General features: G+C 41.7%; 1 protein-coding gene across 2 annotated transcripts in view; it reads left to right on the forward strand.

The window, feature by feature from the left end:
* LOC147021705 (oxysterol-binding protein-related protein 6-like) overlaps positions 1-18,115 on the forward strand; it is a 214,582-nt gene that overhangs the window by 116,274 nt on the left and 80,193 nt on the right. For both annotated transcript variants that reach the window (XM_085891970.1, XM_085891969.1), the window contains 2 exons: positions 15,567-15,823; positions 15,944-16,081. In XM_085891970.1, the coding sequence (XP_085748096.1) occupies positions 15,567-15,823; positions 15,944-16,081 (395 nt within the window). The remainder of the gene's footprint in view (positions 1-15,566; positions 15,824-15,943; positions 16,082-18,115) is intronic.

The following is an 18,115-nucleotide window of genomic DNA, read 5'->3' on the forward strand; positions in this document are numbered from 1 at the left end:
CTGGATACGAGTATTATTTGATTTTTCAAAGTGATTCTTCACCATTGAGGAGTCAGGCCAAAAACAATAATATAGCATGATATTTCAAAAATGTAATGGGCCTGATATGTTCTCATGGATCAGGCATTGCGTGGTGGAGGTACAGTATGTACTCTACCGAGTGCCCTTCTCGTTTTTATACACCATGTCAATGCTCGATTGAGAGCGAACACACAACAAGGGGAGCAGAAGACAAGAGGGGTGGGAGAAGGAAGCAAAAATCAGTGTGGAACAGAAACATGAGGGATGGGGTGGGGTACACAGGGTAAAGAAGATGGACACTACAGGTACTTTAAGGAAGGAAAGCAGGAAATTTGAAGGAGGTGGATTTGGGGTGGATTAGCTGTGGTGGAAAAGATCGTGGTTTTCGCTTGGTGAGGATAAGAGATGGTGGTGAACAGCTGTTTTCAAAGTGATTCTTTTTCAAAGACCTGGAGGGAAGAGTGGGATTGAAGAGAGAGTGGAACCTTGTTCCAAAGGTGGGGGAAAAAGAGGAATGGAAGAGTGAAGGTGATTCTTGATTTTGGTGGTTTATCAGAAGGGGGTTGCTGGCAGACCTTGAGCGCCCTGCAGAAATATGGGTGGGGGTGGTGGGGGGACATATCTCGGACAGAGCACGGGGGGGGGGGGTGCGAGGCCGGAGAGGGAACGGTAGAGGACAGAAAGACCACCGACCTGCTTGCGGTGAGTGAGAGACCCAAAGACTCAGCCTCATCGCGGGAGATACCAATGATCCTAAATGCCTTGGTTTCCACAGTGTGAAGTCAAGAAAGATGTGACGCAGGAGCACCAGCCAATTGGTGAGAGCAGTACTCCATCAGGCTGTGGACAAAAGCTTTGTATGTAGTCAGGATCTCAGGTGTGTCGAGAAAGGACTTTGCACTATGGAGGATGCCCAGTCGGCAACTGGCTTTGGAGACCAGCTTGTAAATGTGGCTTTTCCAGGAAAGATCATGGCAGATAGTAAGGCCCAGAAGCTTGAATGAAAGGACTTCTTCAAGAGGATTGTTGAGAAAGTAGATCAGGGTGTTTTCCAGATGGTCCTTTCGGAGAGACATAGTGAGAGTGTAAGATTTGTCAGGATTGAAAGACATGTTCCACGTGTTGGAACAGATTGTGATTTTGTGTAGCTCTGCAGAGAGGGGAGAGGCTGCTGCTTGCCGATCTGAGGGATAACAGATAGTACGGCAAAGGGTAGAGTCATCATTAAAGAGCCAAAGAGGATTTTCCAGAGTTTGAGAGATCATTGATGAAAAGCACAAAGAGAACAGGGCCCAGAATGCTGCCTTGAACTTCAGCCAAGACAGGAAGAGCTGATGAGAGAACTCCTTTGAGGGAATGCGATGACTACGGCAGGAGAGAAGTCTGCAAGCCATGAGTGGAGATGTTCTTGGATACCATAGGAAGAGAGTTTGGTGAGTGGGGAAGGGTGCCAGGCCATATCAAAAGCACGCGATATGTCCAGGGAGATGGCTCTGATTTCATGTCTGGCATTGAGGACCTCCATTCATTGTTTGGCGAGAAGAAGCAGCATATACAGGGTAGAGTGTCCTGGTCTGAATACAAATTGATGATCAGAAATAAAGCCATTGGAGAAGAGGAAGGATTTAATGCCTGAAGTGATGATGGATTCCATAACATTGCTGATGATTGGGAGAAGGCTGATTGGTCTGTCGTTGCATGGATCTGTTTTTGCACCTTTTTGATGTCGAACGTTAATGTTTGCTGATTTCCATGCAGATGGTAGATGACCTTGAGCAAATGAGAGAGTGAATAGAACAGAGAGAGGTTGAGCAAGAGCAGCAGAGCAGGATTTTAGGACATGTGGGCTGATGCTGTCTGGACCGGTCACAAAGTCTGAGTTGAGGTTTGACAACAAACTCTCCACGTTGTCAGGAGAAAAGGACAATGAGTCCAGGAACAGCTGGGTGTGACTGGGTAAGGTGGGTACAGGAAGCAATGTGGTTGGGACACAATATTTTGAAGCAAACATGGAGTGTAGGCATTCAGCCTTTTCACGTGCAGTCAGCTGTGCGGCCATTTGAGGTAAGGGAGGGGATGGAGCAGGAACATACACCAGAAACAGACTTAACTCGATGCCTCCAGGATTTGGAGGAGGGAGGCAGGTTTGACAGTTCAGACTTGAGATTAGAAAGATGTTTTCTGACTCTCCAGAGGGAAGATACACACTTGTTTTCAGCTTTGTGGAAGGAACTTAGATTGTGTTCAGTTGGATTAGCCTTCCATGGGGTGAAGGCAAGTTGATTCAGTACAACTGCCTCGCCACAAGCTTCAGTGTACCATGGGTGGGAGGAAGAGTAAGTCAACTGAAGATGAGATGGGATAAATCCGTGCATGAAAGAGCAAGTTGCTTTGAAAGAATTCCGAGGATGAGTTGATGTCAGAGGAAGTAGAGTGAGGAGACCAGTCTAGAAGTTTGATGGCTGCTTGAAGTCCCTGCCAGTCGACCTGAGTGAAATGCCAGCCTCGACGGCACTGAGAAAGACTAATAACAGTCAGAGAGATGTTTGCTTTGACAAGCTTGTGGTCAGTTGAACCAATTGGAGAAGAGGAAGAACAGCAAATATTTTCAGGGAAATTGGTCAAAATCAGATCCAGAAGAGATGGAGTACTGGTGGTTGAGATCCGGGTCAGGAAGTTGACAGATTGTGTCAGTGCAAATGAGTCACAGAAGTCTTTTGCTGAAGTGCCATGACAGGTGAGAGAGGTACTCGCACCCAGCCAACTGGCATGATGACAATTGAAGTCACCATCGATGAGGAAGAGAGAGTTGGGACGAGAGGATAGAAGTTGGTCCATGTTTTCGGAGAGCGAGATTTAAATGAAGTCTTCACTGTTTGCTGGATGGTACAACACATATAAACATGAGGTGGGAGTGGAGGGAAGCCATAGCCAGAGATATTCCTGAGGGAGTGGGGAAGAGAGGGCAGTGCATGCTGAGTGAGGAATAGAGTCTTTGATGAAGAGAGCAACTCTGCCACCAGGACGAGGCTCAGGTCTGTCATATTGGAGGAGGGAGTAACCAGGGAGAGATACTAGGGAGTCAGAGACGTCTTGAAGGAGGAAAGTTTCTGTTACGTGGATGATGTCTGGTTTGTCAGTGGCAACTTGTATGGAAAGATCTGTCAGGTTTTCGCGAAGGCCCCGGATGTTTGAGGTCCACACTGTTAAGGAAGAAGGAGGGGGGAGGCTTTGGTGGCGTGTTAGGGGAGGGGATGGGGAGGGTAGGACGAGGGAGTAGGATGGGAGGTAAGGCGAGTTGTTGAAAGAGTGTTGGGGATTGCAGAAGAGCTCGGGGAGAGGGCCGGATGAGTATGAGAAAAGGCTCGGTGGTGAAGAGTTGAGGGACACTGGGGAGTAATAAGAGAGAAGGCAGAGGGCAGGTGAAGATTGGAGGAGGTGGAGTGATGAGATGGAAGAGAGAGGGATTGGGAAGGAGGCAGCTTTGTGGATGTGAGGGGGAAGATTGGAGGGAGAAGGGTGAGAGGGGAGTTTTTGAGAAGGGTGAGAGTGAAGGTTGCTTTGAGAGGGAGGGGAGACGATGAGAGCAGGCACGGCCAAGCTGCAGGAGAGCGATGGGTGAGTTGGGCAGAGGGGAAGGATGAGACTTGGTGTAAGTATGGTGAAGAAGGGAGCGGGCACGGGGATGTATAAGATTTGAGGGGTTGGGAAGAGTGGGAGGTGTGCTGAGAGGAAGGAAGCAGCATGGTTGTGGTGATGAGTGTACTAATTGAGAGTGAGATATCTGTTTGGTTCATAGACTCCTATAGAGAAGGACTGGAACCTCCCATGCTCGGGGTTTGTAACTTGAGTCTGAAGGATTAACTTGAGTCCGGGGCTAAATTGACTTCTAGAAGGGCGAGAGACACGATCTTGGGATCTATATAGGGGTTTCTGAGGACGGCGAGTTCAATCGTGTCATTTTCAACACCACCTGAGGTCATCTTCAAGGTCAAAAGGTCATATTTCAAGGTCAAATTACTGAATTTTGGTATTTTTTGCCCGTTTTTGTGTCGAACTCATAAACGGTGAGAGATGGCTGATTGTAATAAGATGCAAGTGTGTATAGCTGTCAAACTTTGATATTTATTATCATATATCATATTGCATAAATATTATATGCATGTCGCAACACCATGCCTATTACAACTATGTCTATGTCTATCACTAGTTGGAGAGCTTTTCTTGCCTCCTGAGGCATCCCAAAGCTTTTTCTTTGTCACTTACATTGAGGACATGAGCTTTCAAAAGAATGTTAGCCAAAGTAGTACATGCAGCATTACTACTAGCGAATGGTGCATCTACAGAGGATAACAGCTCAGCAAAATGAAATTGGCAACGCATTTTAGTCTTGTCGTAAAAATTATAGGCATTATGTACAAAAAAGACAGTTGACATAGTCGATACACTCAATCCACCTCTATTCAAATTATCTCGAAACTCAGATGACACCTCGTTACCATCTTCATCATCAATGATCTCCTCCATACTAGTGCTATCGCCATATTTATGAACAAAGGTGTCTGGCCAAATAAACTACTTTATGCTTAAGGGCATCGTCAGACCCCAAGAGATCCTGAGTGTCTTGAGGAGTAATCTCGTCAATGAGTTCACTTCGCTCATCTGGATTTATGGAAGTTGTACAGTTCTTGTCGCAATCAATCACATGATAACTAGATTCGGGCATAATGTCATGCTGAATGAGTGTTTGCAAATTTACAATTTTAGCTGCAGCCTTAATGTCAACTACATCAATGTAGAAGTTTCCACCGCTTCTTTGCCTGGCTTGGCCGAAAAACTTTTCCAAGGCTTCATCTGCAAATATAGCAGGAAGAACGTAGTCAAAGTCTTTCTCTGCCAGAAGCAATTTGGCAGCATCCACATTATTACGTGTGGACACAGTGAAGGCTTCAGCAGTTTGCTGAGTTAGCTTCAGCTTACGACCACCACCTCCTTGCCATGTGCAGGTAGATATAATTTGGCAGGCCTGCTCCAGCCTAGTGAAACTGTACAGTCTGCTGTCCAAGGCTGTCTGGATTCGTCACGCAGATGGATAGATGAGAAACGGTCTTTCACGTTCATCATCTTGAACCTTCATCTTGAACCATCATCATTATCTGAGTGAGGATGATTGTGCCTTCGCTGATGCCCAGTGAATCCTTGAAGGTCTTTAAAGCAGCAACAGTCTTGTCATTGAACACTTGGCATACCAATGGTACGCTCTGGCTTTGAAGGGGCTTGGGGAAAACAGCGGTGTGCAACACCTCTGATTTCAGGGACTTGGGCTGGCAGCTGTGTTCAGCAGCCAGTCTGGAAAAGCCCAATCTCACCGTCATCACTACTGGGTGCAGAAAAAACAGAAAACAGCTTGGTTAAGCGAATAGGAGTAGCCCAGTCGATCTCATAAACCTTCTGAATATCACTCCAGTAAGCTTCGTACTCATTACCATCAACGACAAATGAGAGTGTCTTGCCATCAACAATAATCCAGTTGTTGCGAACATTTTTGAAGATGTGCACGTAGTCGTACACTAAGAACATAGATTGCTCTTGAATTGACAGCACTTGGCAACGTCCTGGTCCTCCAATTTTTGAATAAACACTGCGGTTGGTATTGCAATCATCACGTATCAAAGAAATCACAGTACCGCCAGCACCAACTACAGCTGATGCAGCTTCGATAAGGAGTTCCTTCAGCTTATCGGCAGTTAGTTTTTTGCAGGGCAAAATGCGTAGAATATAGCATGGACCACCGAAATGGCAGGCACCTTCAACAACCATAGCATGTGAAGCAAGCATTTCATGTTCACCACCCGCTGCTACATTTTGAGCATATCCTACAACATGCCCTCCAGAAAATCACAATGTCTCCACCAGCTTTACCTCGTCAAACATTAAATTGACCAAACGCTGCTGTGGTTTAAGCTGGTCGAACAAGGATTTGAGGTTGGTGTCCTGCTGACGACTAGCAAGCATCTGTTTTACCTTTTTTGTTGATGGTACAATGATTAAGCCGGATCGACGAATCATTTTGTATGCACTGGGTGTTATGTTGTGAAGCTGCATTGCGAAAATCATAGTATCAGCATCAAATCGGCGACAATCAAGAGGTTTGAACATAAGATGCAGCTGCGACAGAAGGAAGGTGAAATGAGGAAGCTCGTGTGCCTCAGTCATTCAACATAGCTGGCTTATTACAAGCTGAAGAATTTCCTTGCTTGTGCATTCATAGATGTTTACTTGGGCAGTTATGGATATAATCTGGGACCATTTTGAGAACAGGCTGTTCTTCTGCAAAGGAAAAAGTCGTTTGGGCACCTCAATGCCATCTTTCTCAACTCTATTCAAGAATAGAAATCCAAAAGGTGAGTGAACTTTTGGAAATGAAAGAACTGCTTGACAGTTTGTCCAGTAGCATCAGTTCTTAATCGGTAAAGGTTTTCCTGGTCTTTTATGACGTTAAAGCCAGGAAAATAGGAGCTGATTTTAGCACAGAAGTGGTCGAAATCTTGGATATTGTCTGCAGCCTCTTCAGCTGCCTGCATCTTCTTAGCTCTTGATTCTGACGTCGAAGATGTTGTTGGGCGTGGGGCTGAGGTCACCTGCTTCAAAGCTGATTTTGGTACTCCAGGAAATATTGATGGGGGTTCTTTGGGTTGTTTGCCACCCCTAACTGACACCCAATCACAATTGAAATGTGTCTCACAAATGTATCTCCTTTAAGCACCTCAAGCTTTCTTTCTCATTTGGCATTGCCAATATCCATCTCTCCCTCTCCCTCTCCTCAGGATCTTTTGGAAAGGATATGACCTTTACATAAGGCGTCCCATCATAGTTTCCTCTCCGACCAAAGCAGCTGCAACGACGTGGCATATTGTCACCAAAGCATGAAACAACACAAAGATCCTGTGAGATCACGAGCTGGACAGTTTCTGAAAGAGAAACAAACAAAACATACATTAGTTCACGATGATAGAAATCAGCAAGTAGGTGCAGTAGGTGCACAATGTCATGTTTTGTCATAGACTTTACAAAAGTTTTCCTCTATGAGTTAGACACAAAAACAGGCAAAAATACCAAAATTCAGTAATTTGATCTTGAAATATGACCTTTTGACCTTTAAGATGACCTCAGGTGGTGTTGAAAATGACACTATTGAACTCCCCGTCCTCAAAAACCCTTATATGGATCCTGAGATCGTGTCTCAAGCCCTTCCATAAGTCATTTTATCCCCGGACTCAAGTTAATCCTTCAGACTCAAGTTACAAACCCTGAGATCGTGACGTTCCAGTCCTTCTCTATAGGAGTCTATGGTTTGGTTAGAATGGAGCCCACAGATGTTAGAACACCACACACTTTGGGACAATAGAGGAGAGGAGCTGATACTGAAGCAGAAGACAGTGAAGAGGTGCCAAGAGCAGAGGTAGGATGAGAGGCAATATGGGAGGGGTAAGGAGACGGTATAATAGGTGAGGGGTTAGGAGGAGGTAGATTTACGGAGGTGGGGTGAATTGGCATAGTCAGGAGGAGTCAGGAGGATACTATGTTGTGATATAAAGACCCGTGGGATTTAAATGATTAGAACATGCCACCTACCTTGGTAGACTATTTTGGTCCCAAGCAGTAAGAAAATCCATGTTGGCAAAATTGGAAGTGTTGCAGATGGCGGCCATCTTGGATTTCAATTTCTTTCTTTTTTTTACCTTAACCCTTTGGTGACTGACTTTCACAACTGCCATAGAGTTAATGTACACAAGTCTGCCAATGGTACTGACAGGGTTAACGGAACTTTTGAACATCATACAAAGCTTACTTTGGTGGTTTCTATCCTGTTTTGATGCTTAATGTGTTGTAAAGAGGCGCATTTGGATTTGCCAGTCGTACATAAATGAATGGCAGCCATTTTGTTTTTCAAAATGGTTGCCAAATTTGATATTTTATTTAAAATATGAGCTTAAACTGTCTCAGGATTTTTTGTATGGAAAAATACGCAGTAAGAACCTAAGGTTATACAAGAGGAATAGAGTTTCATCTTGGATAACAATTCAAAATACACACACTTATTTATTGCAATTTGGTATGCCCCCTATTTATAATAGCTGCCGTGATTGGCTTGCAATTTCACATATTGCGTAAAATCACTCATGGCTAATTGTATTTTGGGCATACGTTTCTAGGTTTTCAACAAAAACATAGGTCTGGACATTACTACCCGGGCTATATTTTTCATAATAGACTTCCTTTTCCAAGTTCTGAAATGTGGCGCAACTGGGTATCTGTGAGTGAACACGTGTTGTAGAGGGCGACATTGAGGGTACAGGCTGCCTTTATCTGACAATCACCACATGTTATTGGACAGACGTTTACTGGCCCATTGTTATTTCAACAAGCCAACAAACATATAGCTTGATAGTAAGTTTACATGACTTCACTGTTTATGTTGAATATATAAATATGGAGAACATGCATAGCACATAGATAATGTAAGTTTACACAATGATAAAAACCTAATTTCACAAAACAGATGCAATCTAAACTACAAATGCTCATGTTACTTAACCCATTGGAGACGGTAGGCGGCATTTGTCGCCCAGCTACAAGGTGTTTAAAAATGCTGTATATTTCGATTAAAACTGCTGAGGTCAGAAAGGTCATTACATTACACGATACTTCATAAATAAAGGAAAGTATTCCTGAAAAAAATTACAGTTGTTCCATAGCCAAAAAAACAGAAAATTTAAGTTGAAATCAAAGGGTTCGATTGAAATCTCGAACGTAACAGGCAGTGCCGAACAAGTACAGTGCGCATGCGCTGTTGGGTCCGCGGGCGATCAGGTTGTGACCCGATTGTATTTACTTGTCAACATCCGGTTTGAGTTACGTGTATATAAACATCTGATTCTTGGAACGACGGAGAAAGTGCAATTTCGGATTTAATGCTTTATTATTTCATGCCTTGGGTCCAAGGAAAGCTGCAGCTCTACCATGATTTCATGTACTACAGGAGCAGATGTCACAGGAAAATTTGCTGGAATAGGAAAGAATAAATTCTGGAAAGTACTGCAGGAACTTGATCCAACTGATGAGATAGTAAATGCCCTTGTACAGCTAGGAACAACAGATGAACTACCTAACACTTTGTTTGCTGCAATTGAATCATTTGTATGCAAGTTGTATCTCCCTAACACAGAGCTGTTGAATGTAGCTGATGTAAGGTGGTGGCTATTCAAGAAGAAGCAAGCTCAATCAGAAGGTTTACCTCCAACCCAAGCTGCGCTGTGTAATGCCATCTTGAGAGGGCATTACCAGGCCATGATTTGGAATAATGACATCATTGCAAATCCAGACCTGCCAGAACCGCTGGAATGTGGTTGGAATTTGGTAGATGGCCGATATAAACCAGTCATGACAACCTTGCCGCCTGCTCCGCAAGCAGTAATTGATCTGGTGAAATGTTCCTGTGCAAAGACACGATGTTCAAGTAATCGCTGCAAATGCAGAAGGAATGGATTGAATTGCACAGATCTTTGTAGTTGTAGTGAGGACTCAGAATCATGTGACAACTCAGAAGACACAGTTCTCTCAGATGATGAAGAGTAGAATAGTGATAGTGAAGATGAGTTATTGTAACTTCCACAAGGATTGGAGCATCAATAATCTCTGGCAATCAACCACACAACTAGCATGTAGTATGGACAATGTATCACTGACTCAAAAGGATGAAATATTGATGTCATGTTGGCGGTCATTTTGAATTTTCATATATTCATTCCTTGACTTGATAAGTGTATGTTCAACGACTAAACTTAGCCTAACCTCATAGAACATTCATGGCCTTAGAGCAACAATAGGCCTTAATACGTCCATTTTGAAATGAAAGATGGCTGCCCTCTGCAATACTAAAACTGTAAATATGGCTTTTCATGTTCTTTGGTACCTATATTATATTCAGATAGGCTGATAGGGGTGATCTTTTGTACCATGTTAAGCGCGTTACTGTCATTGAAATTATATATATATATATATATATATATATATATATATTCAAGAATAAGCTGTAAAGGTGGCCATTTTGAAATTCAATATAGCTTAAAATTTTGAATAAAATTTCAGCTGTTCACAAGAAATGTGACTGTTTTGATATTGTTTGACTGTCACTAATTTTGAAATGAAAGATGGCTGCCTTCTGCAACACTAAAACTGTAAATATGGCTTTTCATGTTCTTTGGTACCAATATAACATTCATATAGGGGTGATCTTATGAAGCATGTTAAACGCGTCACTGTCACTGAAATGATAATATATACATATATTCAAGAATAAGCCATAAAGGTGGCCATTTTTAAACTCAATATGGCTGAAAATTTTAATGGAATTTCAGCTGTTCACAAGAAATGTGTATTTCACTAATTGTTTGTCTTGATAAATGTAGATTTTACAACAAAAAAACAGCTTTTTACGACATTCATATCCACGTTCAGGGCAAATGTAAACATAAGATAGCGGCCATTTTGAAATCCAAGATGGCTGCCCTCTGCAACACTTTCAAAATTGCCAACATGGTTTTTCATGTTCTTTGGTACCTATTTAACACATTCATATAGGTGGGATCTTCTAATCATCAAAATCCCACGGGATTGCATAGTCTCCCTGACTAGCACTGAAGTTGGAAAAAAAAAAAGGACGATTGATGGAACATGAACATGCATTTCAAACTCGGATTTTTAACATTTCGAAGTCAGAGATTTGATTAAAGACATTATGTGAGGGATGCAATGAAGGTGAATTAAGAGAATGGAGAAAAGGAACGTTGTAACAGTTGGACTTTCTCGACATGGGATGAAGAAAAGGTCGAATTGAAAACAGCCTTTTGAAGAAGAAAAAGAGTCAAATTATGATACAATACCGAGAACCACACGTGTGAAAGAGGAAGTTCAAACATTTTAAGAGACTGGTTTGTTTTTGTTTTTTTTTAATAAAGATTACTTAAGATTAGGAAAAGGAAAGGTTGAAGAGAAATCGTGAAGGTGTTTGGTGAATTTGGATCTGCAAACGCAGAAGGATCGGCAAATGTAGTTCAACGAAAGTTACAGGAAGAAGAAGAAGAGGGGGTAGAACAACGTGGTTACGGGAGGTGTAACGTGAAAGGTGAAAAGAATGAATATTTTTTTTATTATATTTTAAAGATTAGGTAAAGGAAAGGTTGAAGAAAAAATTGTGATGGTGAATGTGGGTCAGCAAAAGTAGAAGATAGTAAATCGCCAGAAGAAGGAAGAGTTGGTGCAGGAATTCACGTGGTTACGTGGGGGTATTATGCAAGGGAAAAGATTTTTTTTGTTTTATTTTTTTTATATTTTAAGACATGAAACAGAGGGTATTGTTAAGAGGGATAGAAGGAGGCTGGAGGGGAAACTGGAGAAAATAAAAACTGGTGGTAATAAGAAGAAAATACAACAAACACGATCACGCACACAAGCGGGAAGAAGGATAGGCCTCAAGGCTGTGGATTAGCATCATTTGCTGGTGGTTTGGCAGTACCGCTGATACAATGCCCTCTGTAATTTATGGCAGGAATTTAGAATTTGGCTGGGATGTTGATCTGTGGACTCTGTGGTATCTTTAACATCCACCAACTAATTCTGGCAGATGGGACACCCATTTATCGTTGGCACACACATAGATGAACCACCCTGCCTGCGAAATACCGGGATTTATTTGTTGTCCTGTCCATTCTTATATTATTTCCATATTCATTTATGATAAAAAAAATTTTAGTTTATTAAATTCCCCTTGGGGAGATTGTATTACCTCTGCCACAGAAGGTGGACGGAGGTTATGTTTTTACCCCTATCTGTTTGTCTGTCTGTTTGTTTGTTTGTGAGTATTATATCTCAAAATGTAAGACATTTTGTGGACAGGTTGGGTGTGTGACGAGGACAAATTGATTACATCTTGGTGAACATTTGGATCCAGATTCGGATACTCGAACTTTTAAAGTGATTCTTCACCATTGAGTGAGAGACAGGGCCCAAAACGACATGTAGCACAATATCTCAAAAATTATGGACGTATTCGGATGAAACTTGGTGGGTACGTTGGGTGTTTGACACATACAAATTGATTCGATTTTGGTGAAGATCCATATCTGGATCCGGATACGATTAATTTTAAATTTTCCAAGTGATTCTTCACCATTGAATGATAGGGCCAAAAACGATATAACATGATATTTCAAAAAGTTATGGATGGGTTTTGACGAAACTTGGTAGATGAGTTGGGTAGGTGACAAGAAACAAGCCGAATAGATTTTGGTTCAGGTCCAGATGTGGATCCGGCCTATCAGTGGGATACAAAATGTAAACTGTTCAGCTTGGCGGAGGGATGTGATCCACCGAGTGCTGTTCTTTTTTGTTAATTACCTAATTCTGAATGCAGTATATTCAAACATCCTTTTGGTATTTCATGGAAGTCTTTATTAGACTTCCAGCGCACAGCATCCATGCTGGCTGGGCCTCTGATGCAAGTGACAACTAGTATCTTTGGAGTGTGAGTCTGAAGCTGCTGACACAACAACTGGTGCCACGTTTGAAATATTGGACTTGGGTTTGAATGCAATCCTGCTGACTATTGGAAACAGGAATGTGGGGTTCATCCAGATATCCCCCAGGAGATATTAGAAAATTCAAATTTCTGCGTAAAAGCGCCATTGGCAGTATTGAAAATTAAAAGATTTTATTTTCAAATTTGGTGAAGGCAGTGGACAAAAAAAATTTTGCTGGGAAGTCGATGCTTCAAACTCTGGCCGAGGCATACCAAAGACTTCAAAGATGGTGTATGCTGCTGCGTTGCTTGAAGCTCAGCATTGAAAAGCATAGAGCATAGACAAACAATACTGGGAAGGCAATGGCAAACCACCTGGTGTAACCCTTGCCAATAAACTACTTTGGAAGCACCAATTCTCTTTAAAGAGTCTGTTAAATCAAATTATATATATATATATATATATATATATATATATATATATATATATATATTTAATATCTCGCATGCCCACATTGAAAAATGATCAATTTGCTCAATAAGTTTATTCTTAAACCACTCTATAAATTATCTGCAAAAATAAATATTCCTAACCTACCAACCCTATTTTCTGGCAATGTAACCACAATCCTATTTTCTCCTTATTTCAACTTTTATGACTGAATTGTTGCTATTCTGAAATAGCACATAATGCATCATATGAGTTAGGCTGCATCAAACGCCGCCTTTTTTGTGAAAGTTTGAAAAACATAACAGCGATAGGACAGATATGTTGGAATACATGAAAAAACATCTCTTTTTTTTTTCAGAATTTTCGTTCATAATCTTGGGGGTCCACATCGGGGTCAAAGTTCAGGCACCCAGCTCCTGCACATTTTTCAGAATAAGTGTTATTTTTCACTGTATAGTGATCAAAACTTGTGTCTGGTGGTGAAATAATTCTGATATATCAATGTACTGCTCCTTTAGTGATGTTTGTAACATGGTTGGCTTGTAATTTGTTGGCACAGTTTCCCGGAAAATGGTATTTTTCCCCGGAAATTGTGTTTTCCCGGAGAATTTGACGCGTGGCAGATCATGAATGTAAATGTTTGGACGATTTGGACAGTTTGGACTGTAAAAGTTTGGACAAAGGAACTTGAACTATTGCCTATGGGGCACTTTGGTACAGACTTTGGAAAGCCTCACTTCCCCAAGGACATTCACTTGACATCTAGCCTATCTGACTTTGTCTCAGTTGATTCTTGGTTTGTGTTCCAAGAAGTTTAACTGGACGATTCATTCTTAACGTATGAAGTGAGAGAGTGGGCAACACTTCCAGCCTATGTGGATTCAAAATCTAAAACCAAAGCACTCAATGTAACTAATGATGCGGCTGAACGTCAAATAAAACTCGGAACGGACTGTCTCGGTGCAGCTCTGTCTGAAGAACACTTTCACAATGTGCAACAAGCCACTGAGAATGACAGGGAAGAGAATCCGAATCTCCAGAAATGCTTTAAACTTGATCATTAATGATATTATATGAGTACCTTGATATGAATACATTGATATGATATATGAATACAGTAATATGAGAGGGTCATTAACCAGTGTGGCAGCTACATTCAAGTGTAAGGTGTGCATAGAGGGAGCAGCAGATGAAGGAATTGTTGAGTTGGATCTTGGAGATGGTGTGAAGCTGGAAGGGGTGAAAACATTTTGCTATCTCGGAGACATGCTGAATGGAGAAGGTGGATCAGACTCTTCGACGGTTGCTAGAGTGAGATGTGCATGGAAGAAGTTTCGGGAACTGAGTGGCGTGCTGACAAAGAGGGGAGTGTCGTTGAAGCTGAAGGGAAAGGTGTATGCTTCATGTGTGAGGAGTACGATGATTTATGGGAGTGAGACATGGGTAATGAACATGGAGCAGCAACAAAGGCTGGAAAGGGTGGAAATGCGAATGGTTCGGTGGATGTGTGGAGTATCGTTGAGAGAGAGGAAGACAAATGATGACTTGCGGAAGATGATGGGAATAGAGTCTGTGATGGAGGTTGTGAAGAGAAACAGGTTGAGATGGTTGGGTCATGTGTTGAGGAAGGATGAAAGTGACTGGGTGAGAGGAGTGTTGGAAATGAGTGTAGTCGGAAGTAGAGGACGGGGAAGACCGAGAAAAACTTGGCTAAATGTGGTGGAAGAGGAAATGTGGGCAAGGGGATTAAGAAGGGGAGATGCAGAAAACAGGGTAAAGTGGAGAAGATTGTCATGGGGCCCGCAAGGCTAACCCCCGCTTTAGCGGGGAAAATGGCCTTTAAATGCTTGTGTGTGTGTGTGTGTGTGTGTGTGTGTGTGTGTGTGTGTGTGTGTGTGTGTGTGTGTGTGTGTGTGTGTGTGTGTGTGTGTGTGTGTGTGTGTGTGTGTGTGTGTGTGTGTGATATGAATACACATAATTCTGGGTAATAAAGCCGTGAATTTGACAGAACCGAGGCATTTGTTTCTATTTTGTTATTTTTTACTGGGAAAATCACCTGTTTCCCGCTTCTCCGGAAAATTTCCCGGAAAATTTGATTGGCTTTATATCACTGGAACATCACCAAAGGAGCAGTACATCGATACGTCAGAATTATTTCACCACCAGATACAAGTTTTGATCACTATACAGTGAAAAATAACACTTATTCTGAAAAATGCGCAGGAGCTGCATGCCTGAACTTTGACCCCGATGTGGACCCCCAAGATGATGACTGAAAATTCTGAAAAAAAAGATATTTTTTCATGTATTCGAACACATCTGTCCTATCGCCATTATGTTTTTCAAACTTTCGCAACAAAGGGGGCGTTTGATGCACCCAAATATGAGTCTTTCCAGAATTTACTCATTTTGCAGAATTTGTTTCCATGTCAAATTCTATGCTCTAATTGCAAATCACCAGAGGAAGCTGCAGTTTGCAACATTAATCTTCATTTATGCCTTGATACTCCGTAGCACCCAGCAGTGATGACGGTGAGATTGGGCTTTTCCAGACTGGCCGCCGAACACAGCTGCCAGCCCAAGCCCCTGAAATCAGAGGTGTTGGACTGTGGGAAATTCTTCGAAAGAACATTGGCAAGGACCTCTCTAAAGTGGTCATGCCTGTGGAGCTGAATGAGCCTGTAAATACATTACAAAGGCTCTGTGAAGAACTGGAATATAGCGAGCTTTTAGATCGGGCATCTGAACGGGATGATTCAGCACAGCGCATGGTGGGTCCTGTGTTTGTCATGGGTGATTGTGCATATTCAATTTGTATATACATACACACACGCATCCACACATCCACACATATAATCTACTGTTACCAATCCATGTTTGTTGCTTGTTAGGTTCTTGTTGCAGCTTTTGTTGTATCGGCACTTGCTTGCACTGCTACACGTGCTGGGAGGAAGCCCTTTAACCCACTTCTTGGAGAGACGTATGAGTGTGTCCGAGAAGATCATGGTTTTAAGTTCCACGCTGAGCAGGTACTTTGGTGGTTCTATGGTCTGAGGAGTGTGGGAGAGGGGGAATATTTGGGAAATGTTCATTATTATTGTTGTTATTATTATTATTTTTGTTGTATGGATGTGTTTTTTTCCACCCTCACTTTTTCACCTTGATTCGCTTTTAAATTTGTTTTCTTCACAACTGCTTCAGCAATTCACACAAAACTTTCAACATAGGAGCACCTAACCATGGATTTTTTTTAAAATGATAACTATGATGTCATAGGTGGTGTAGTCTGGCAGTCATGTTGGAAAAAAGGAAAATCTTTGGACATTTTCTTCTCAAACCTCCTTCTTCTTCTTCTTTTGGCTGCTCCCGTTAGGGGTCGCCACAGCGGATCATCCGTATGATCCGCATAGTGATTTGTCACATGTTTTACACCAGATGCCCTTCCTGACGCAACCCTGGTCGCCTCTTACAACACAGGGATATGGTACACCTATTTTAACCAGGGTATACACCGGCCCAGGTACTCATTTCGCCGACCTCGGAAGGATGACAGGCTGAGTCAACCCCATCGTGTATTAAATCAGTGGCCCAACGGGGCTTGAACTCAGGACCTTTTGGATCCCAAGCTGCTGCCCTAACCACTGCGCCAACACCAGGCTTTATTTTCTTCTCAGAAACCATTGAACGAAAAAAAAAACTAAAATTTGCCACAGGTCAGGAACTCCCCATTTGGAATAACATTTGATAACGATGATTTAATCAGTACCTTAATGAGGCATAATTGGATGTCAAACTCCTTGTCTGATCAATATAAAAATTTTTGAGGGTGATATACAAAGAAATTTGTTCATTGAATTAAATTGATGACATCATTGGTGATGTGGTATGGCAGCCATATTTTTTTTTGAAAGAAAAACCTTTAAAAAATCACCTTCTCCAAAATAGCTGAACAGATTGATGCGAAATGTTACATGAATGATCGACAACCCGTGTGGAAAAAGATTGATAACTATGACGTCATTGATGATGTGGTTTGGCAGCCATATTGGATTTTAGCAAAAACCTTTAAAAATGTTCACCTCTCAAACCACCCAACCTATTGACGTGAAACGTTGTGTGGCGTAGACTACTCATGGGGCCAAAAATTTTGATCACTGAAATGTCATCGGTCATGTGGTCTGGAAGCCATGTTTTATTGAAGGAAAATCTTTTTAAAATCATTTCTCTAAAACCACTTAACAAATCGATGTGATACTTTACAGCCACAATTGACTACCCTTGCGGCATATAGTGTGATAACGATGACATCATTGGTGAAGTAGTGTGGCAGCTATATTGGATAGAAAAACAAACCAAACCTTTTAAAGTGAAACTTAAAAATCTTCTACCAAACTGTTAAACAATCGATGTGAAAGTATATCATCGAGTACCCATGAGTATAAAAGTTTAACAACTAAAACGTCAGCGGTTATTGTGTTTCAGAGAAAAATATTTTTAAATATTTTCCTTCGATCCAGTATGGCCACCAAACTGTGTGAACTATGATGTCAAACTTATCAAATTTATCCCTTTGGTTTTAACAATACCTTTGGTTGTTTTACGCTGAACGGAAAACTTATAGGGAGGGTTTGACAATTGTGAATATGGCACTTCCAAATATGTGTTGGGCTTACCAAAATGGTGGGCTAGTGATGTTTTTTTCAGGTTACAATTTTGGGGTCATCAGGCTAGCTGTTCAACCAATTGGTGTAGAGTGGACATACATACATACATACATACATACATACATACATACGTGCATGCATACAAACAAACACTTGCTCCATTATATATTGATTATTATTATTATACATTTGGTTAGTCCCTTTGTTCTTTTTTTCAGAGAAAACATGTGAACATAAACATAGACAGATGATAAGACCATCAACTTTTTGCATGAAGACATGATGGCAGCAATAAAGGGCATGCTTATCAGCAGCTTCAAAAAAACACTGGCACAACAAACATGCTGCAAGATACACAATGCCGAGGTAAATTACAAGTAACTATGTGCAGTATGGAAA

The sequence above is a fragment of the Eptatretus burgeri genome, chromosome 8 (genome assembly GCF_056783735.1).
Source record: "Eptatretus burgeri isolate ZD-2024b chromosome 8, Ebu_testis_v1, whole genome shotgun sequence".
Lineage (NCBI taxonomy): Eukaryota > Metazoa > Chordata > Myxini > Myxiniformes > Myxinidae > Eptatretus > Eptatretus burgeri.